At 41.7% G+C, this 23908-nt stretch overlaps 1 protein-coding gene across 3 annotated transcripts in view; it reads left to right on the top strand.

The window, feature by feature from the left end:
• Positions 1 to 12007: 12007 nt before the first annotated feature.
• FBN1 (fibrillin 1) overlaps positions 12008 to 23908 on the top strand; it is a gene marked incomplete at its 5' end in the record, with an annotated part of 142985 nt that continues 131084 nt past the window's right edge. For all 3 annotated transcript variants that reach the window (XR_014616473.1, XM_084214115.1, XM_084214117.1), the window contains one exon: positions 12008 to 12174. Coding sequence is in view for 2 of the 3 variants with exons in the window: in XM_084214115.1 (XP_084070241.1) it covers positions 12008 to 12174 (167 nt within the window). The remainder of the gene's footprint in view (positions 12175 to 23908) is intronic.

The following is a 23908-nucleotide window of genomic DNA, read 5'->3' as shown; positions in this document are numbered from 1 at the left end:
AAGGTCTTCACAGGGGGTGTTGGTGTCAATGTCATAGTGACTTAAACTGCAGGCAGGGCTGTAGAAACACCAGCAGAAGCCAGTCCTAGCTGCAATGCTGCTCTGTGTGTGTTCTGTGGCACGTGCCAGGTTTTGGAGCGTGTCTAACAGTGTTTGGGCCTGTGCAAGCTGTGGGACATAAGGAGCCTGTCAGATGACTGGGTTCCTCCTTTAAACTTGCCAGTTGGCCATTTTGTGTACTATGCAGCTTTCATGAGGTGGAAAACAGGCAAGAACCTACAGGATCAGAATGGAAACTTTTTCTTTTCCTGTATTTCCCTGGTTTGTTGCTCAGGTTACTGAGGTTGTAATCCAGGTGTGCACCACAAGCTACATTTAGCAATAGTTAATGGGTAAGTTCTTGTCTTTTTCTTTGCTTCCTGGAATCTGTATTTTAAACATAAATGGCTTGCTAATGTCCTTGGAGAAGACAGGGTAACTAGTAAGAGACTTATCATCTGTTTCTGCTTAGGCAGAGGGTATAAAAAAATGTAGATAGAGGATTCACTTTTCAGAAGTTAGTTGCTCTTTTCAAACTTCCCACTAGAAACATTTTCATTTTCTTCTAGAATACTTTGGAATAAAATAAAGGGGAATAAAAAGAGTATAGGGTCAATAAAGAAAATGTTGACAAGTTTCCATTTGAAAAATACAGTTCTTCTAAAATCCTTCACAGAATTGTGTTTGTCTTCATATTTAGTTATGGGAGAAAAATGGAAACATTCCAAGAATGAAAACATTTTAACACTCTTTGACTGGAACCTTTTGTTTTAAAATGAGTCTTGGTTTGTAAACTTTTGCAGCTCTAAAAAGTCAAAATTGAAACAAAACAGTTTAGAAGATCCAAATCCGGCCTTTTTTCCCCACGTGATTTTTCTTTTGTGGAAAACTTAAGTATCTCAGTTTCCTTCCAAACTGGAAGGAAACCAAACGTGAAAAGTAAAATCCTTCATAAAACGTAACTCCTGTCTTCCTGCAGTGCTCTTGCTACAGACTATTTGCCTGTGTCAGCCATGCATGCTACAATAACCAATAGCTGGGGAAACTATTTCCTACACTTCTCAAGATTGTTCCCTTTAGGTCATTAGCAGATAGTTCTAATAAACATGAGCTGAGCCAGCAGAGACTTTGACTATTTATCACTGCGGATGTCTGAGCAGTCCCTGTGGGAAGCTGTGACCAATTCATCAGCCAGGGAGTTTAACTTGTTCTTAACTCTTCTCTTGAACAGCAGTGTCAGCAGTCAAACTAAATCAAAATCATCCCCATGTACACATGTAAGAAGCAGGTAAGACATGCAGTGTTGAAACAAAATCACCTGTATAGCTGTATAAAGCACACAGGCAGGCAGCTGGTGCAGAAGTTGCTTCACTCAATGGGCTGGCAGGCCCTGCCTTGGGGGTGTGTGGGCCTGAGCAGGGTCTGCTGCTGCTTGGGCACCCTGTGTGACCCCTGGCAGTTCTGCAGGTGGGCCCAACCCAGCACTGCTGCTCCAGCACCGCAGTGCAGGCGCTGGGGCTGAGCTGACACACGTTTCCTGGCCTCCTTTGTGGTATTGCTGTTATTTGTTGTGGGTTCCATTGGTTAGCTCTCTGCATCCAGTGGAGTAGTCCTGTAACCTTGCAATTCCAGGCATATGCTCCAGCACCTTCCTCAAGGAGCAGATGTCGTTATTTTAGAGCTTAACACAGCTTAACATGTGAGTCAAAGTAGGACTGCAGGGTTCTTGTGCTTAGGAGAACAGGGAAATTGGCCAGTATGGATCCAAACTCAGTGATTGTGGGTTTCTGAAAGAGAAAATCTGTTGGAACACTGTGTCCCATAGAAGTATCAGAGAGGAGTGATTGCACAGATTCCTTTGAATCACCTAGAGCCAGGTGCCCAGGATTTGGAATATCTCCAGCGATGGAGACTCCACAACTCCTATGGCACAACCTGTTCCAGTGCTCAGTCACCTCCATAAATCTCTAACTGATAAATACTTGCTAAAATCCCTAATAATGAGACACATTCTGCTACCCTTATAATTATTCTCTTCCCTTTTTGTAGTTTGAGAAGAATGAGGCTGTTGATGAGGAAAACAGGTCTTAAAATGACTGTGTAAGTGGCCCTATCCAAAAGCTGTAAGATGCTGTTATGGCAAATGAAGTTCTGGAGTAACCCAAGAGATGAGCTACTTGCTGCATGTGTTTCTGCCTTGCTGTCCAAATGTCTTTCCAATGCTGCTGCACCTTGCCTAGACCTGATGTCAAAGGCAGTGGCCAGTTGTCTGGAGCTTGCTTTCTGTCCTGTTCATACACTGCAAAAGGCCAGTCTTCCTCGGGCTTTCTGAGAGCTCCTGGGGTATGAACAACCTTATAAATTAAATCACCACACTGTCTGCTGAATGCTTTCTTGCAGAAGTGCTGGTAACTGTGGAACATATTTTGTTGATCATCTGAAGAACGGCAGCTTCTACACCTGGCAGCTGCCAGATGTTCTTGACACACAGCTGGCTGCTGGTAGCTCAGGAGCAGGGCTGAACAGTGCAGATTCCAATGGGTTTATAGCTGGGATTTGCAGATTAACACTCTGTTGTATTCTGCAGCATCTTCCTGGGCTACATCCCACCTGCATTCTTCATGAATGGAAGAAATTCCTCATGTTTTCTTTCTGCTCTGGTCCTTCAATCACAGTAAATGTAATTTAGTTCCAAATGTTTTAGAAGAGCTGTCTTATCCAGCATGGGATTTGGATAAGCACAGGACTAACATTTCCCATATTATGGGTGTAGCCAATTGCATAATTGGTAATACTCAATTTAAAATGTTTAAACTTTATTTTTTACTTGCAAATGGTATTATATAGTTTTTGACTGCAGGAAGGGGAAGGACAGCTTGTGAAACAAACCTGTCAAAGCAGGGTAAGTAGCTACCAGGGTTGCCTAAGTCAGCTGCCCTTAAAATGGAGTTTGTGATGGGGGAAAGGTGGAAACCAAACAAAAAGAAATAACACAAAAAATAGTAGTTAGATTTCAAATGCTGAGCTGTCTGAGAAGAAACAACTTCTTCAGAATTCAGTGGGGAATAACTGCTGTTGGCACACACACATCAGTGATCTGCAGAACTGATACAATGGTACAGTTGTTTTTATAAGACACTTAGCTCTGAATTTGACACTCTTGAACATGTGTATTAGAGCATGATACATATGTGAATTCTGAAGACTTATTTTTTACAAGTTTGAGTAAATTCAAAAAGCAGTTATTTCTTGGTTTACAGAACACCTGTGGAATTTTGCATTGTGTTTTCACTGTGCAGGACTCTGAATATTTAGTCAGCAAGACTGCACAGGCTTTTTGTTGTTAGGTCACTGTTTGTGACAAAACCCCAAGTAGGTAAAGAACCTCATGTACAGACCAATGAATGCAGAGGATTGCATGCTTTGAACAGGAGGAAAGACTTTGTAGCCAACTGTATGGAAGGAATTGTTTCCAGCTCTCCATAAAGCTTTCAAATCTATGTAAGAGGCTTTTTTCAGAAATTTCACTGCCCTAGCTTAGCTTAACTGATGGAATAGCATTCACCAAACTGAAGTCAGGGCATGCTCTGAACTCCACTGAAATAAGTGGAGAGGGAAAAAAAAATATCTTGGGCTTGGACTAGGCTTGTAGTGCCAAGGGAAGCTTCTCCAGATCATTGCAGGGAAACTGTTTTCCCAATAGTTTATCATAAAATGTGTCCAGACTGGAGCCTCTGAAAGATTTCCTTATCTTAAAAAGGCACCATGAATCTCCTTATTGACATCATCCACTTTTCAGCCATAAAATTACACTTCCTTCCTTTTACTGATGAACAGGAGTTGGAAAAGTCAGCCTTAATATATATCCATAGATAGATAGATATAGATGTCCTTTTTCCCAAGCATCTCCTGTCAAGTATTTTTTCTTGGCTCTCCCTCATGTGTTTCAAGTGACATTTCCTCTGCTGACTCTGCCTGTTTGACCTTCATTCTTATTTGTCTGAAGTTATGTGGTATTTTTCTTGGTATTGAAAGTAGCTCATGAAGTTAGAAAAAGTGTTCAGCATCTTTATTTCAAATTTGTCAAGTGTCAAAACCTGACTCTTTAAAAAAGAAATGTAGCAGCTCAATCTCTTCTGAACTCCACCCCATTCATCACAGTAAAAGCAATTTTTGGGTGGACCTGGTGTTGGTAATTTGTAAACCATTAGGGACTTCTAGAGGCAGTAATTCTGTGTTTTAAAAAAAGCTGAAAAGGTTTTTTTTTTTTGTTGGAATGTCTTCCCTCATTTAAACATAATCTGAATAATTTGTACTAGAAACTAGTAAAAGTTACTCTCATTTCAAGTGTTCTTGAATAGATTTTAACTCTATCCCTGTATTTTAATTTTCTGTAGGAGAGTAAAGGTTTTCAACCTCCAAAAAGCATACAGAGCTTTCTTCCTGTCCCTTCTCATTCCCACTTCAAGCAACAGTATGGGGAATCTATTGCAACTTCCTCCTCAAATAGCTTTTTTTACTTAATTTGGCTACTGGTAAAATGAATATATTTTTTAATTAACTGCCTTTTTTTTCCCCCTGTTTCCTTATAAGTAAAGGCAACCTGATTTTATCCTGAAAAAATAGCCATCAAGCATCTATATACAGCAAATCAATCAGTTTGCCATGAGTTGAGCCAATGCATAAATGAGAAGGGGCTAAAAATGAAACAGAATACTCTGTGAGTTAATAGGAAGTTTCCTATTGATGTCTGTGGGCTGAATTTATCTAAGTCACTGTACTGGAAGTGTGCAATGCACTACATTAAAGATGTATGTATTAGTAAGTGGATCATGTTCTACCCAGTGTGGTGTACAAAGACCTTGCATCTGATGGACATTTGGAGGCAATGAAGGCTGGCTGCTGAAACTTGTGAACCTGATAAAAAACCCACCCAGTGATCCTCAGTAAGTAAATTTTAATACTTTCAGCAGACAAAGTGGGAGGGAAATCCCCAAATGATTTTATGCCCAGTAAGGAATCTCAGACTCCAGATGAGGTTGTCTCAGTTTACTGGTATCTAGAAAACCTGAGGAAATGAAGTCAGCCTTTTGAAAGTTACTGAATAAAGGAAAGTGCAGATCAGAGCTGTTCTGAACTCTTTCCTGGCCAGAGACTCATCCCTGTCCTCCGTGAGTCAGCGGCGCTCTCGCAGCGGAGGTGGCCGACTGCACGTGGGCTGTGCTATGGGACTGCAGGGAAGGGATTCTTTACTCTCTTGGTGCTTTAGAAACTGCATCTGCAGTGCTGTATCCAACTCTGGGCACCCTGGCACAGAAAAACCAGTCCCAAAACCCTAAACACAAAAGCCACTGACACCTGGAGCAAGCCTGGCAGGGAACACCAATGTGGTGAGGGGCTAAAGTGATGCTCTCTGGGCAGAGGGCTCATCCAAACTTAAGAAGCACAGGTTAGAGAGGATCTTCCTGCTGTCTTCAGGGAATAGAGGAGATAGCACCTGATTCTGGAGGGTGGTAGGATGAAGAGCAGGCACAAATTGTAGGGAAGGGAAATTCCTACTAAGTGTTAAGAAAAAATTGTCACAGCAAGGGTTGTGAAACAATGGAGTAGGTTACTCCAGAAAAGTGGGGTGTCTGTCCTTGGAGATATTCAGAACTCATGTGGACAGAGCCTGAGCAGCCCATTCTCAAGTTGGTCCTGCTCTGAACAGGGAACTGGACTGAAGGACTTTCACAAATCCCTTCCTATTTGAACTCATCATTGATTCTATCAGAGCTGTATGCAATGCTCTCATAGTGCTATTTCTCAAAGGAAGGGCCTTGCAAATGGAATGTGGTGGGTTCAGTGTCTAATCCCTGGTCTCCTATTACCTATTTTATTATTTTAACTGCATCATGGGGCAACTCCCTATCAACCGAGACATCACATAGCCAGAGGAACACTAGGATGGAAAACAGAGGCAGAGACACCCAATCCCTTGCTGACAGTGTTTGAAGGAATGTGGGGCCTGATTCAGCTGTCTTTGTTGGAGTCAGTAGGGAGTTCTGCATAAAACAGAGTTTAAAGAAGAGGCTCTTGGTTACTGATTTCCACCCACTTGGAATGTATTAATTTGGATAAAAAGCTATATCCATTTTGCCCAGTGTTTTAGCCTGAAAATTCACCCAACAGTTGGCATTTTATGCTAAGCCATGAAAACTGTTTCACTTTGCTTCTGAGTTTACAGGTGGGATTTAAGAGGTCATTTGGGACAAATGTAACACTGAGGAAGCTTGGCTTGCAACTGTTACTGTGGCAAAATTCCCATTAAATTTGACAGGGTTATTAGCTGACAGAAAGTAGTAGTATATATATCCTTTTCTTGCACTAAGGGTGGATTAAAATTCTTATTTTTAAATCAAAGAAGCAATTGCTATTGTTAAGATAGGTTTTCTAGCAGTACACATATAATTAAATACATCACTGTATGTATATTAGATTGGGATTAAAAATAAAATTCCACTGTATTTTAGTTATATTTTTATTCAACACTAGTATTACAAAAATAGGTTGTGCTTCCCCTACCTGGAAGATAGAATGAAAGTCTGGATTTCTTCTGGTTTTATTCTTTTCTTTAGGACCCCCTGAAGAATAACTGATAATGGATCTGCCTTCAGCAAATGGAGACATAGGATAAGTTTCACCCTTTCTGGGTAAGCATTGATTTAAAATGAGATCTAGCTTTAGAAACAAAATCAACTATGAATGGGGTAGAGAACATTCCTAAAAAAAAATACCGAGAAGGGAATGTCTGAATTAGGGTCTCTCTGGAGTTTCCTTGTACTTTCTTTGTCACTGATACTGAGGAATCCAGGTGCTTTGGAGGAGAAAGAGCGTCTGTTTCATTCAGGTCTTAGTAAAGAGAAAGTATGGGTTTTGGTGGGGTGATATATAAATTTGCCTTCTTCTTGTAAATTAAAGATGTTATTTTGTTTAGGACAACATAAGATCTGTCTTAAACTGTTCCATAAATAGGAGAGATGTGTTCTGAATGTAATAAAATGTAATAGATTTATGCTCGCTTAGGATACAACTGAGATAAAACATGGTGATTTCTGCAGAAGTGCATAGGCCCCTAATGTCTAAGCCAAGAAAGAACTTCTTTCATTTCCTCTCATATTTTTTATATTACAGAAATATTACAACAACACTTTGCATAGTATCACAAATGATGGAACTAGTTCTTAATGTAGGTTGGATTTCCTTCTACATCACTGTAAACTCTTCTGATAGATGAAAACTTCAATTAAGCCATTTGTAAAAATGAAGTAAAAGTCTGGTGTGAAATATGTCCCCATATCTATTAATAACGGATTCCACAGCTACTTATCACAGCTTGTCTGACCAAACAGCATTAAGGAAAGTTAATGTGTTTTATTCTGGGTTACCTAATTTTTTTAAATTTTATTTTTTTAGATTTAAACCAGTTAATTGGTTGTCTGGATGTAATTACTGTTTGTGCTTCTAACATACTTAAAAAAAATACACACACTAAAACTTTCCCACACTATTTGTTTTCATTGGCATAATAAAGGCCCTCTTAATAAAGAAATATGTAAGATGGACATACTTATTTTTGCTCACTTGGGTTAGACTAAATTCACAGATTAAAAACATGCAATAATTTCAAAAGTTCATACAAATTGAAATAAAGGAAAACTTTTTGAAATGAGCTCCCAACTTATCATAGTACTTCAAGTGATAAGATTTTTTTATTTGCAACAGTTCAAAACAGTTTGCCTGAAATATGACTATTCTGCTAGCCATCCTTCAGGAGGAGAGGAAGGAGTGTATGAGTAAGATGAAGAGGACTGGCCAGCCAAAGGCCAGCAAGGAGGGAGACCAGGACTTTGCATCTCGGCTGCTGAGCATGAAGATCACCAGCACTGAAAATTTCAGTTCAGTGTTTTTTATGTAAACCAAACAGCAGGACAAGTAAGGATGTTTCTGAGGATCAGTTACATGTCAATAATTTGGGCCCTGTGTAAAATGATTCATGTACATGATGGTGATAAGCACAGGGAGGTACACTAAGGCATGGTTAGCATGTAGCATGTCTTAATAGAGGAATATACTGGACTTGATTTAAAGTGTGTATAAAGTTATGTAAATATTTAGGGTTACTGTTTCCCAGGTGATAGCCAACTGTAAAGCATGGTTTTTATATTTTCTATCATTCCTACTTGTAATCAATCTACCTGTAATTATCCTGCCCTGATTTTGGCCCTGCCACCACAGTCCATGCCATCTACATCCCTCAAAATACACCTATAAGATCCTCAAATCACCTGGAAGTATGAGCATTGTGAAAAAAGAGTTGCTTAAATGTTATGGAAAATTCTGCTGTGCATGTTGAAATGATGTTATATGTCTTGTTCTTCGTGTCTTTTATTTTTAGATTTGATTCCATGGTTTGATCAAGGAACTCAAATATCACTGAGTTTCTGGATCTTGGTTAATCAGAGAGTTCATCTTTCTGTTTGTCACAGGAAATGGTGATCGACTGGATCATCAGAATTGCTTCTTAGTTGCCTTGGTTTTTTTCCCCTTAAGTGAAACTTCAAGTGGCTGACAAGTGTTTTGGAGGCCATATAGAAATCTGTTTGTCTAGATGTTCTTCAGAGTCCAAATGTTTGCAGAAACTCAAGTGGCTGTGGGAAAGAGTGTGGATGACCCTTATTAGTAGGGTCTGCTCTGTTCAGCAGCTGAGAGCAGAAGTTAAGTCTTTGGCTTGTGACAGTGTATTTTTCTAGTGGTTTGAGAACCCAGGTGGGCACCATTTTCAAGTTGTCAACAATGTAAATACTTCTAATGTATAAGCATATTCTTTAAAATGACACACCAGAAGTTGATGATGTGCTGCATGTTTCACTAGATTAATGAACTTCCAGCACACATATCATGTAGCATGACTTCATATAGTGTAATCCACATTTCTGCAACCATGCAAGATACCAAAAAATACATCATAAAATGTGCTAGAAGATATGAGAGCCTGTGACACAGACTAGATATTTTTCTAGTAGCTCATCCACAGAATTAAAGTGGTTGAAACAGAAAATGTTGAAACCAAAAGAATGTTGGAATAAATAGCAACCAAAAATTCCTTTCATAACTCACTTTTGTTTACTGGTAATTTCTATCTTCACATTATGAACATAATTAGTCAATATCTAGTGACATTTTTTCAGGTTCAGTTTAACTTCTATATTAACTAAGTAAATGCTTAGATTTTGCTGTATGCATAGATGATAGTGAAGGAAGAGAACTGTATATCAATGTAATGCTTGTCCTGAATTTCTTAATGCAAGGGATAATTACTACCACCTTTATCCTCATCTCTTTTTGGTTTTGAGCAAAATTTAATTTGACACTGCAAAAGAAATACAAAATACTTTAGGCAATGCTACATTGTCTCTTCAACAAGCATAGCCATTAAAAAAATCTTAATCTTTGTATGTTTATGTGTCAGACAAACAAAAACTTTGAAAAATCAGATTCCTATTTATCCAACTAGATTGTAAGAGAAAAATTGATGTTTCTCATTAATCACAACCCCTAACTTCTACTTCTGTGGTGCAAACTGCAAATCAGTAATACTTTGTTTGCAGATTTGAAATTAATTAGTTAATTTTGTACAAGTTACAAAATACTGATGTAATGTGTGGGCTGCTAATGTCTTGAGCCTTGTTCAGACACACTGAGGTGGCATACTCTGTACCCCATATCTCATAGTATCTCAGTATTTCACATCTACATTTTATGTTATACTCTCTATCTGAAAGTTTTAACACTACACTGTTAAACTGTGACATTGAAATGGTCAATATCAAACCACTGTTTTGTAATTTGCAGAATCTAACACTTGATAAAAATCAGCCAAAATGATTAGAAAGCTGCTATTGTGGCTAGTACATAGTTTAAATAGTTCTATGTATGTTTAGAAGCACAATGCATATTTATATATGTAATATATAAACTACTGGAAACTGATTCAAACTGTATATTTCAACTAGCATCTGTCATATCTTGTGTCACCATTACAATTCAGCTGTAAACAGATTGGTACTAGGAAATCTCACACGCTACTTCCTTTTATTTCTGATACTGTTTTAGTGGCAGAATACACCATGCATTTATCTTTGGGCAGGGTGGCTTGGCAGCTGCTGTGCCTGATCAGCTGCTTACTTATGAAATTGTACAGCTGAGCATTTGCAACATCAATGCAATAATACAGAACCACTAACCATCAGTACCTACCTGAAACTAACAAAAAGGGAAAATACCTGAAAATTAGGAAACCCAACATTTCTGCCAAAGTATTTATACGCGAGCAGCAGCAGACTGCATAATTTACTTTCAGTTTAATTGTTTCTTTGTTTTGTTTTTTGTATTTCCTGTCTATGTTGAAATGGGATAATCCTAGTACAGAGAGTTACTTGATAGGAGCATATAGAATCTGGGCTTGAACTCTGTTAACTGTGTTGTGTTCCCTGCTCAACTATTTCAGTATAAAGCCTTAATACCTTTCAGGTGTTGGTAGTGATTTGCTCTTTTTGATTTAAACCATAAATAAAAGCCGCAGGGCTTTCCTTGAGAAGGATGAGGCGGGCATTTGTTCTGGATCTGGCTGTGGAGATTTAGGAGTAGGTACAGAAGAGTTTGGTGCCTTGCTGTCTGTGCCATGTTAGTTGCTAGAAAGTGCATTATTCATTCTGCAGCAGCCACCATCGATGCTGTTTTTCCTTATAAGGGAAACAGATACCTTTATGTTATTTTTCATAAGCTATAGATGCAAAATGCTGCACCTCTAGGAACTAGATACCTCTACATCTACATATCTCTAGGCATTTAGATGGAGGCAGAGGCGTGCACTGCCTTCGGTTCCCCCCACTCCCGTCTGACACACTTGGCTCAGCATTAAGGCTACCCCAGGCGCTGATGCCTCTGCCGCCGTGTGAGCGGGGGACCCGCGGGGTAACCCGAGCTGGCAGCGCTGCCTGGCCGCAGCTGCCTCCGGAGCGGAGGGAGCGGCAGCGCCGCGTCCTCCCGGGCACATCGCACGCTTCCCGCGGCGCCCGGGGAGCTTTTCGGGGCCGAGCATCCCGCCAGCCCCGGGCCGGCCGCAGGTGACCCCCGGCGCGGCTGGCCGGGAGCCGGCCGGGCACCGCTGGGAGCCCCCGGGTCGGCGGCTCGGGGGTGGGGGGAACATTTTTATTCCCCTCTCTCTCGCGAGAAAGGGTTGGGCGGGCGATACTTGAAGAGGAGGGAGGGGGGGAGAGGAGGGGAAAAAGGAGGAGGAGGAGGGAGGGGGCAGCTGGAACCGCAGCTGGATTAGCGGCGGGTGCAGCGGCCGCAGCTGGAACAGCAGCGGGAACGGCAGCCGGCGGCGGCGGCTCCAGCGGGTGCGCGCCCCTCGCAGCGGCTTCTCCCGGGGCGGGCGGGCTGGGCGCGGGGCTCCTGCCCGCGGCGCTCCGGCCGCTGCGGCTCTAGCGGTGCCCGGCTCGGGAGCCGGGAGGGTTCGTGCCCAGGGGACGCTTCCAGCCCCGGAGCGGCTTCGGGAGCGGTGGCGGCGGCCGCGGTCTGTCCGCGGCGGGTGCGGGAGCCCCCGCGGATGCTGCTGAAGGGGAGGCAGAGCCCGCGCGGCCCCGGGCAGCCCCTCGCCGTCCCCCGCGGCCGCCGCCTCTCGCGGGCGCGATAGCGCCGGGCTGGCCGGGGGCCGACGGCGCCGGGGCGCGGGGGCAGGCGACGGGGGGCGCGGGGTGGCCGCGGCCGCTTTTCCTCGGTCTCTAACTCTCCTTCCTCCTCATTTCTCCCCTCGCAGCTCGCATTGGAGAGGCTGGTCGGAGACAGGGCGGCGGGGACCGGCAGTCTTCGGCGGCGGAGAGGAGGCAGCGGCCGCTCGCAGCCCGGGGGCTCGGGGGACGCGATGTGGCGGGGGCGGCTGCTGGGGATCGCCCTGGGAGTTGCCGTGCTGTGGGCGTCCCAGGCTGGTGCCGCCGCCGCCGGGCACACCGAGGGGGTGAGCGCCAAGGAGAGCCGGTCCAGCCGGGCCAAGAGGCGAGGGCACGGCGGCGGGCACGACGCGCTCAAAGGGTAGGTGCGGGGCCAGCCCCGGCCCCTCCCGGGGCGCCGCGGCGCGGGCCGGGCAGCCGGCGCACATCTGCCTCTGTGTGTTGTGTGTGTGTGTCCATAGCCAGAACCCCCTGACGGTACTCTGGGGGTGCGAGAGCTCCCCGAGCGCCCTTGGGGCTGCCCATACGGAGGAGCGGTTTGAGCTGGGGTGCGCCAGACGCCGCCTGCAGCGCGGCAGGGCAGCGCCAGGGCTCGGGGCGCGGAGCCCCGCCACCCTCCCAGCCCCCGCCGCCCGACGGGGTGCTGGGTCCTCTGCGACCTGCAGCCGTACTTCACCTCTGGGTGGGCGATGCTTCGTGGGGATGAACCGCAGCAGCGCGGAGGTTGCTAATTTGTCTTCTAAGAAGGCCTTAGATAAAGGCACACTGAGGGCTTGTGCATTCCTCCCGCATCCCGCGCTTTTATTTTGCCCAAAAGCAGAATAACGGTGATGCCTGGAGCCCACAGCATGCCCTTTCCATCAGCTGTGCTCTCTCATTTCCACCTTGAGTCTTTTGTGATATCCATCTTGCTCTCTTATGGACTGTCTAACTAGTAGGAGTGAGCCCAAACATACAAGAGTTTTATTTAATTTAATTTCTTAGGAAACATTGTGGTACATGCCTAGCAGAGAGGTTTTTTTAAAGGCTAAATCTCCGTCAGGCAAACTTTTGCCCATTCTAATGGAACACCTTTCCAATGCAGAAATAGTTGTGAAGTCAGCTGAAAGGCATTGCGTGCATGTGCAGTAGAAAATCTAGTTCACTGAAGGTGAAAAGTTTGTAACAAAGTAATAAAAAAGAAGTTTCCTTTCTCAGGTGATCCAATGTGCCTTTTTAGCACATAGCCAAATTTTTTCTCTTGTCAGACAGAGGAGAAATGTAACAAACATATTAAAATAGTTAGGCTTCTGTAAGGGATGCAAGCTATTGCTTATTTTGCCCCCATTTTCTCAAAAGGAGCTATTACAACTTTATTGTTAGAGGCCTTGATGAACGTGCTTTAATTTCTTACTAACTTCCTCATAGTCCTATAGTACTTTTTACCTATATTTGGATTTACAATCTTGGCTTTTTTAATGCTTGCCTGATTGAAAAGGGTTTATGTTTTTAAATGTGCATGCTGCAAAAATGGATGCAAGCTGTCAGCATTATTTTTCATGGATCTGAGTTTGTAGAATTAGACTCTCTTATTTCATTTTCTTATACCTTGTCACAAAAGAAATAGTTGGACAAAGCAGATCCAAAGTAGATGTGACAAAATCTAGGAGGTGTAGAGGATGTACAGTAAAGTTTGAAAGACTAATTGCAAGCAATAAAAAATGATCATAAAAAAACATTTGTTAGAAAGTGCTTGTATTCTTTAGGGTGTTTTAATAACCTTCGTTATTATAGGATTCTGAGATAATATCAAACTGATAAACACAATTTTTTGCTCAGTGGCACAGAATATGCTATCTAGCATACTGTGCTGACTTGGTGGAATTTAGAGGCATGTTAGCTGAGGATAAAATTTCTTTGGTGTGTGTAACTGTCACTCTAAACTGTGCTGTTCGGACATAGTGCATCCAGGGATGATCTTTCATGTGTTAATTATTTTTGGAATCTAAAATGGGTTAGGGTAAGTATTTAATCTTATGAGTTGATTCTTATACTTAACAGAAGCCTGCCATCTTTTATGTCCTTTGCAATAATTCTTCCTTTTATCATCTGTTATCTATGAGTTATATATCTGCTTAGTAATCTACAAATCTAGAGATAGTGTCAACATAAATTTTAGTTATTCTGTATCTTGGTCAGTTTTTTGGAATATTACCAACCTGAATGAGTGCCCCTGGGAAGCAGATTCTTAACAAGGATGTAATAATTTGCCAGATGAACTGAGAAAAAGACAAAACAGATTATTAGTTTGGTTTCTTGTTTGACCTTCTTTTGTAACCCTGACTTGAGGCTGAATATAGAGTTCCCTAATTGCTTGGAGGACAGTAATTTTGATCATTGTTGGGTGAATGCTGCTGGATATTTCCAGTTTAGAACTTGTGAGTACTTTCTTAGGTGTGGTACTGTACTGTACAATGTGAATAAAAAGAATTGTCATTCTAACAGACAAGGTTGGAACAAATTTGGAAGGACAGATGGAAAACATATTTTGAATGTATAGGAACTGTATATACATTATTCATTGTAATTGGAGGACTAAAGCACTAAAAATATGATTTTACAAGAAGGCATAGCATTTTTTTAACTTGTTCATCAATACAAATACATTTGGGAATCTGTTAATTGTAATACAAGTCATAACAGATGCCGGGAAACTTTATTTCCGTGTTATTACAATTGACGAAGGTTTCTTTTCATTTTGAAATGAACTCTTGTTCTGATTGTAAGGCACATGGGGATACATTTGTAAAGAAAACTCTTTTACACTTCAGTCATTTTGTGTGTTTGATCATAATGGCTATTGGAAGTCCTACAGCATTTGAAAATATTGAGGTTATTCTGTGTGTAAATACTGGTCTTGTATGTTAAAATGAAGAAGCTTAAGATCTGTTTCAGTTCTCATGATTTTTCCTGCTAGACATTTTTTACTGCAAGCTGTTGACTGCAGGAGATGTTTGCTTTCATCTGTGTGACCTTTGCCTCATTGTTTATGGCAATGAGCTGTCCAAATGTATAATGTGATTCTAGAAGCATATTTTAATTTTAATAATTATAAATTACTTGGAAGTGTCTCTTAGGTTCTCATTTAAGGATGTTACACTTGCTGCTCATATAGTTTGAATCAATCCTGCTTTGGAGGCATTAAAGGTGAAGTAATTTTAATGCCATCTATGTTTGGCCTAACTAAATGTATATTTATATGCTGTTGCATGATGCCTCTAAGTGATCAGAAAGCAATCAGAATAAAGACATTAATTATTAAAAAATATAACTAAACTCTCTGGTCATGGAAATGTTGCTGGAATCCATTGTGATTCAGCAAGTTAAAATAATAAGCTGCTAGTGAGACACTTCTCCTCCAGATCCCCAGAACATTATCACAGATGTTATTGTATTGAGCTATAAGGCATCAATCCATTATCCTGCTACTCCTAAGCACCCAAGAATGCAGTGTCAACTTTTGTAAGAAATAAACCCTACAAAAGTGGCCATGAACAGGAAGTTCTTTCTAAACAATATATACTTGAAGACAAGCATTCCTATGTGTTTCAGTCATTTGAATATAAAGCATAAAATAATTTACTGGTGATTTGATTAGTATTTGTCTGAATACAAGAAGTATTGTACCCAAAGTCTTAGAATTAATTAGGATTTCTCATTTTCTGGTGATGCTAGAAGACTTCAAACACTAATCAGTCAGTTCTTAATAACATTTTAAGCAACGTTTGTCTTGTTTATCAGTGTCTTCTCAGTACAATGACCAAAGAAAGCAATGATTTGCGTGACAAATAGCAGAAATTTTGAAAGAACTGAAATTTCTTCAAGATAGCTGAATTCTGACATGTTTCTAATTAGGAGACTAATTAAGTATACTTGTGCAAGAATTATTTAATTTCTTTATTTTTATTAAGTCGAAATGATAGTGAATATCGGAGAACAGAGTAGTTGTCTCCAAAAGGATTCAAAAAAGTCTTGGATTAAAGGTATTCAACAGGGGATTGAGCTTTTTGAGCCAATTTCTTTTGGGTATCTCAAATGAAGACCACAGGTTTACTGATACACTTCTCTGAGTAAACTTGGTTGGATTTGACCCTTTTTATGCATCAGTGCTCCCTGAACTAGAATAATCTTATTAATCTATAACTTAATTCTAGTGTTCAGCTGTATAATTAGGGCTTCTGGTTTTCGTTTTAAACCAATCTTTACCACTAAAAGCCTGCTGAAGAAAAGCAGACTTTCTGTACTGGTAAATATTTGTTTATACTGAAAAACCTCAAAGATTTTTCTTGCCACTTGTGGCCTGCACACCTCTGGACAGCTGCTGGTGCCACACCTTGTCAATGCCACTCTGCAAGCGGGAGGCAGCCTGAATACTTGGAAATAAAAAACTTAATTAAAAATACATGCAGGTTGCTGTAATACCCCATGTGCTAGAGCACTCACCTGGCTTCCAGGTGGCATGGCTGGCCTCCTTCCAGTCCTCTGTGCCTGTGGGGTAAAGCTTACATGGAAGATGAAGAACTTTTATTCCAGCATATCCTAGTGTGGAAACCGAAGTCTTTGGCAATTACACATAGTGTTAATATTCTGCACCTCTCTGAATATATTTGCCAATGGTTATGGTACTGTTCTTTTGTTATTACATGATCCTTGGAAATCTAGTTTTGGAGTGAAATTAGTTCATAGATATTGGCACTGTGCCTCATATATGTGTTTCCTCTCTTTTGGTATGATGTGATTTGGTGTAGGTGTGACTTTGTGGAGCAGGAGAAAAACAGTAAAAAGTAAATCATCTTCAGGGCTTTGTGGTCCTTGTAGTCCAAATTGTGTTATTTGGACACCATCTCTTTAGAAAGCACAGCCTTAATCCTAATTCTGGTTTGTCAGTTTTGAGGGGAGGCTTCTACACCTGTGTAGTTTGTAGGGCAGAATTAGGACTTTATTCATTTTGGGCATGCCAGTGCAACCTGTGGTTAAAACTCTTGGTGAATACTATTGTAGTCTCCCTTTGAGTGGGAGGCTCTGAGGTACATGATTCTGCTTCTAACAGCTTAGCCAGTCTTCCTCTTTGTGATCTTTCTCATATTATATTCTAGCAGAACACAAATGGTTTTGAAGAGCCATGTGCTTCTCCTAAAATACGTTAGATGATTACTTTTTTGCCATTTGATGGTAGTAGGTCATAAATAGAGAAGCAGAGGAAAAAGGCTACAATCAATAGTGTAGCTGCATTCTTGATGTACTGCATGAAACAAGATTGTTTTGGAATTGTTGTAAAATCAGCCTGGAAGACTAAGATGAAGCAGATTTCCTATGACCCAGCACCACTGTGCCAAGTTGACATGTTGAACATCAGGAAGGCAAGACTGGATGTAATTCTTTTCCTTTCTTCCCCTCATTTATCTATATATTCATTTATCTATTTATTCATTATTCTGCTTAGCTCTTGGCTGTATCAGGCTGGTCTGATACACTGCCCCACATGCTGCAGGACCAGTCACAGCTGGCCTGTGGTGAGATTTGTGTATTTCACATCAGGGTTGTCACTTTGTGTCCCATTGCAGGAAGGTACATCCTGAGGGGTCCTTTAAGGCTGATTGTTGCTATGACATAATTGCTTGGCAGGTTAGAAACAGATTATTCCCACAGCCCTTACTCAGACAAAAAAGATGTCATGGATAGTATTTTCTTTCTCTGTGTTCCAGATAATAATTTTCTTCTGTGGATTTGGTGTGCAGTTATCTCATCTTATGTGTGGTGGTGACTTTCTGGAGACTTTCTCATCTCATCTTGTTAGTGGTTGATTGAACTTTTATTGACAGGGGTGTACTGTGTTTAGAAACTGGAGGCATAAAGAGTTGGGGGGGAATTACAGCACCTGCAGAAAGTGTGTCTTGTTGGGGCAGGGTGCAGTAATATGCAGTTTGCAGTGCAAGTTTCCTGAGAGAATTGCTTAGAGGAGACAGAACAAACTCTGGCTTGGCATAGCTGCACTTTCCTCAATCAAGAGGCTACTTAAGTATTATGAAGGTAGACTTCTCCCCTGTTGTGAGCCTGCACAGGATACATTTTGTGTTCAGTGGTGGTTCCACAAGTTGTTAATTAGATTCTGTATCACCTGGGTCAGTTTCCCTTGGTCACTGGATAAGTTCTGCTCTATATGCAGCTTTACACTGCTGTCAGAACCTTTGGAACTGTGCTGGACTTGAGGATGCAGACTTGAAGTAAGCAAAGGGCTGCTCTCAGTTGATATGGGAGCAAAGGGAGGATCTCTGGGTCAGAGCTTGGCAGTCCATCTGTCAGCTTCACTTACAGTTGTCCTTATCAAATAAGATTACAGCTTCTGTTTCCCTGTATGTTTATTTTCCTTTCCTGTGGTGTGTTGCTTAGCATTGCTGCTCACTTAGGACAGTCTTTGTCATTCCTCTTCCATCCTGCAAACTTGAATGTTTAATGTAGGAACTTCAATACAGTTTTGGACAAGGGTCACTTTAAATATGTTCATGGACTGAGCAACCTGTGATTGTTAGAATAGTATTACCCAAGATGAAAGACCCCAAATGTTTAGCTGTATGGATCACTAGGAAAATTTTCTCTTGGTAGAAATGTGGTAGACACTGGGTAATAGGAGGCCATCTCTACTTAAATAAGATTTTAGGACCATGAATTTGCACATATGAAAATAGTAAGAAATTAATCACTAACTTTTTTGTTTTGCAATGAGAATGACTCCCATGTCATTCTTCTTCATCTCCCTCCTGAACCCTGAAGATGAAGTGGATATAGAGGCATGTCTGTCACTTTGGTCTTGCTCCCCAGACTCAGTAAATATTTTTGTAGAATGGAGCAATTGTCACCTGGAGCGTTTCTGATTAACCATTGCATTGTGCTGGGAAATATATTTGTAGCTTTTCAATCTTACATTTCTTCTTTGGTTGTTTTCTCGTCCATTCTGACCTTCCCACCTAGTTTTGTTTGTTTAATCTTTTTAAAAGGATTTCAGACCTACTGAACAGCCTCATTCATGCTAAGGCTGGTGTGCAGATAGAGGCATGAGGACAATCATTTGGTTTTTTGTGACTGTTCAGTAAAGTTGGGCTCTTCTTTGGAAGGTACATTGGGATGTAAAATATAGCTTGTTAAATTAAAACCTCTGCCTTCTGGTTTTGCTTATAGATCTTCACTGAAGTATGAAGGAGGTCTAGTTTTTATCTGGAAAAATATTTTCAATGTTGACTTGCTGGAGAATCTGTTGTTTTCCTTTCTACTTCTCATTTTATGAAATGATTCATTACCATTATAGCCTCAGAAATACCAAATGAAAGCCACAGTTCTTTTGTCTACAGTCTTAATCATTTTCATCCTCTTTTTAAAGCTTCCCTCTCTCTCATATTTTGCTGGAGGACATCAGAATATCCAGTGATGTTCAGCTGAGGTTTCAAACTAAAATTTGTTTCCTTTCAGGAATATTATTTTCCTGTTTCTTTTCTTCTTTGTTTTTCCCTTTAATATTCCATCTTTTTCTCTTCCCTGTGTACAGAATAAATTACCAGTGTCTGCTAGGGACAAGTTGAACTAAAACAGGGTTTTCCTATTTCCTTATGGCAGATGTGCAGGTAATTAACCTTTTGAAAATGTGGAGTCACTGTCCCAGCACGGAGAGAGACAAAGGGTAGAGTACTGTGTAGTGAAGGGAAGAGAAATACTGATAACTTAGTAGCCTAAGGGAGAGCACTTGCTACACAATTTAATAGCATTGCTTAACACCTAAGGGCATTCTCTGCCAGTATTGATGCAAGTGTCAGGTATAGGAGATTCCCTAAAGGATTGGGTGTCCTCCATGGGGGGGATGGTGGGTGGTACCAGCACAACCTTCAGCCTCCGGGGAAGCCTCAACAAGGGGCTGGCTGACCTTGGCTTTGTCCGGCCAGCGTGCCGCACACCAGCCCTTGTGCTGCTGTCAGTTTGGGCATGGGCTGGTGGAAATCCTGAGCTCCCTGGGTCCTTTCCCTTGGGACACTGTTAGAGGTTTGCCTCCTCAGGAACTGTTAGTGGGTACATGGTGAGTGTGGGGAGTAGATCTGGAGGAGAGAAATGATCTCTCCCTGTTCCCCTCTTGGAAGGGACATCTGGACAGCTAAGCATTGCCTTAGCCCACAGTTACATCCATTTCCCATGGGATGCTTTTAGTGCTACCAGATAGAAAAGACTTCTTGTCCTTTGAATATATCTTTTTAGTTTGGTTTTTTTTTTTTCCTTGGTGTGTGTTCTAAGAAAGTACCTGAGGGATCCTTCCTGTTTATCTGCTCACTTGTCTGCCCAGCAGATAGTTTCATGTGGTGATGTCCTTGTACTTTATGTGTCTTACACAGCCATGTAGATGGGTTTTGAACTGGACCCGTTGACATTCTCAAGTGGAACAATGAAGGAATACATGCCAGAAACGCGTCTGTCCCTGGCTATGAATGAGAACAATGCCTGGCTGTCAGGTTAGATGAGCGTGTCCCTGCAAAAGACAGGGTTGGATTTCCAGAGCAGTTGCGGAAGAATTCTCTTAATGTCAATGCTGTTGTTGGATTGCTGCATTTAGCTGTCACAGTGTGATGGAGGTTAGGGTTAGAAAAGTGTTCAGTGTTGCTGCAGGAAACTTGCATGTCATTTTGAACTTTTGGCCAGAGCCAAAGATACCCGTAGAGTTGCTCAGTGTGTTATTTTTTTAGTTGAACTGAGCCAGGACTCTGGGACAGCGGTATCCTTACTGTCAGAGTGAGAAACAGTTATCATATTAGGCTCTCTGCATGGCACAGGCTTACTTATTGCAGTGTAAAAATGAGTACATCAGATGCAATATTTTCTATGTAAAAATACGTATTTTGCTTAAAAGTGCATGCTTATTCTTTTTAGTATAATAGAAGCTAAATTTCGTGGTTGTTCCAGAGTATAGCATAGTTTCATAGGGTTTCCTTTTATATGATTGAAATAAAGAGCTTCAGGAACCAGATCTTCCCTTCCCAGTTCTGCTTTGCTTGCTGCTCCTTCGAGGTGGGGGTCGGTGCCAGCACAGCTAAGGAGGTGCTTTAGATACCGACCTCTAATTTATGCATACTTGGCTTGTGTCATTTAAGTGAGGAGGGATCTTGTAAGGCCATGTGATCCAACCCCCACTCAGAGCAGGGTGAACTTAAATCAGGTTGCTCATTGCTGTGTCCACTAAAGTTTGGACTATATCTGGCGATGGAAGTTCATGATTCTGTAGGAAAACTGAGTAAAACTCCAGTGGAGTCAGCAGAGCTGCTCCAGTCTGTGTATTTAGTATTTATTCTGAGGCACTGAGAAATTTAGGTAGGTACATAAAGCTGGTTTACAGCAAAAAGTATAGATCTGATTTTGTGTCTCTTGAAACCTACTTGTAAAAGGTATTCATCATCACATTCTGGAGCCTCAACAAGCACATTTTTAAGACCAGCCTCCCATTTTTTCAGGTGCGGTTTGTCATTCTTTTTTACTGCCCAGTGCAAGCATGGAAACATCACTCCAATTTTATGTGGACATGATCAGCAAATAGTTCTGGGTACAGTTTTAGCAGCTACAAGAGTTACCCATATAAGAAGGAAAATAGGCAAAGCTTTCTCTAAAAACAACTGCTGGCTGATGATATTGCTTTAAATTGTATTTTTCTGCCAGAAAACTGGGTCATATGCTAACCACTGCAGCCAAATAGTTAATAGAAGTTGTTCATGAAACATTCTCTTGCAAGGAAGAATCCCTTTGTGTTTTCCTAGGGAGAGGAAAAACGAGTTGAGGGAGCGATGGGAAACCCTTCTCAGTATCCCTGCATCCCAGCTCTCTAACTGGTGGTCAGCTGTTTCTCTTGCTCTCTCAGCTGCTCTCTGCCCACTCTGTCTGGTCTCTGTGTAATTTATTTGAGACCCGTGCTTTGGGTTTGATTCAGCACGGATTACGCCAGCATTGGCCGGTGCATGGCAGTGCTGCTGACAAAATTTCTGCCTGAAGCCTCGCTCACAGCAATGCCAGAAGCTCTTCCTCTCATGGGAGTTGCAGATGGGCAATGCTTTCTTCCGGAGAGGGCTGTAATTTCCTCGAAGGGTCACAGGCAGGGCAGAGTGGGGATGCAGAGAATTAGCCCTCCCCCCGGCAGGCTGCAGTACGGGGCTCTGACGGTGCCTCTGCCGGGACACCGGAGAGGACAGTCCCAATGCCAGAGGTGTCCCTGCCATTCCTGGGCTGGGTGTTCGCTGCTGCCGGCTTCACACAGGGCTTTTGAAAGTCTCCTTCACTTCTCTGGCTGTCATGTACTCTCGCTGCCTGGTTATAGCTGATAAGAAGACTCTGCCAAGTTTAGCATGGTTTGCTTCTCTTTATTTTACCTCTCTGTGTCCACTCTACCAATCCAGCCGCAGTGCCTGGGTACTGGCTGCAGGTCGGGGGAGCCGGGCAGCCTCGCATCCCTGCTGAGCCAAGGCTCTGGAAGCACGGGAGGGACAGCCCCAGTCTGTCCTTTCCATGGGTGACATCAGTATTGCCCTGTGGAGAAAGGAGACCTTTTATTTGAGAGGCTGTGCCAGCCGGAGGTGGTGACGCTTCTCCAGGAGCTGATGCTGCAGCTCTGCCCGGCTCATTCTGCACACGCTGGGAAGGGACCCACACGGCTTTACTTGGTAATGAGTGTAGGGCCCCTGTGGCTGTTTCTGCCAGGAATATCTTCTAGTTTGGTACCTGCAGGTGCTGTCAATATCTATGCAAACCTATCACTCTCAGGTGTTGGTTATCAGAATTTCCAGATGAACCTTTTTCTCTGCTGTTCCAAGATTTTTCTAGTTGATGACTCATGTCTGATATCTTTTGATAATTCAACTCACTTTGCTACTGAATTTCTACTTGCGTATCATTAATCAAAGACATAATATCTTGTTTAATTTGGACATCTTTGATGAAACTGGGCATCAGCCATCCTGTCTCTCAGCACCATACCAGTAAAGAAATCCTTTTATACTTTACAAGTTCATTAAGTGTCTCTAAAATAAAGCATAAGACTTTTTTAATTTCAATGCTAACAGCTTTGTTCTGAGATTCTCTGTTCCTTCTCTGGGCTTTGGAGTGAAAGGAAGGTGCTGTAGGTAGTTTCAGGGTATATGGATATGTTTTTGCTTATTTTATCATTACAAATCAGATTTTATAACTGAATTCTGTTTCTAGTGCTGTTCAGGAAAACAGTTTTATAAGAATATAAAGCACTTCTTTAGTATTCATAGCTTATAATATCAGCAGGAAAATATGCTCTATTCAACACAGAGTGGGTAACTGTTCAAAGTAAGTGCCATGATAGAGCCCTTACAATTTGATTGATGGATTCCATGATTTTACATGAGGTAAATTATTTATCATTGCCTTGAATACTTTATGGGGATTTATTGCTATAGTGTCTGATCACCTCATAAATATCAATTAATTTAACCTTCAAAATTAATTATTTTCAAAGTAATTTTACAAATATACACGATTTAAGAACACTCCCTCTGTCTCAAAGAAGCAACATTCAGACTTTAATATAGGTTTCTTTTATAAGCTAGACAGCAGCTTTCTGACGAAAAAGTGTTCCACTGGAAAATGCACTTGTCAGGCTCAAACTGTTCCATGGAAGTACAGTTTGATGACTTTTCTTTTTTTTTTCTTTCAAAGCTAAGCACACTGCACCGGAGTTGGAGGCTTCTGGTTGTATGGCTTAGCCTACCCTGTGGACAGCTTCAAGGCTCTCAGGGTCTCTGACTTCATAGTTGCTGGCACATCTAGGTTTTCCAGAGTCCCATTTTGGAAAAAGATTTTAAAACCAGGTTTCTCTGTGACACAGAAATTTGCTTTTGACTCTTAACGTGGACCAGATGGTCCCCAAAGCCACATACTTGCTGAGACTGAAATTTGGCAGAGTACATAAACATCACTTTATGGTCAGCATTCTATAGATCCTCACCAGCTGGAAGCAGAAATGGGTGGTTTATGCCCATAGGTTGTAACAGGTAGCAACAAACCCATTCTAT

Source organism: Fringilla coelebs (genome assembly GCF_963513975.1).
Source record: "Fringilla coelebs genome assembly, chromosome: 12".
Classification (NCBI taxonomy): Eukaryota; Metazoa; Chordata; class Aves; order Passeriformes; family Fringillidae; genus Fringilla; species Fringilla coelebs.
The sequence above is the reverse complement of the archived record's forward strand: the minus strand, read 5'-3'. Positions and strand labels throughout refer to the sequence as shown.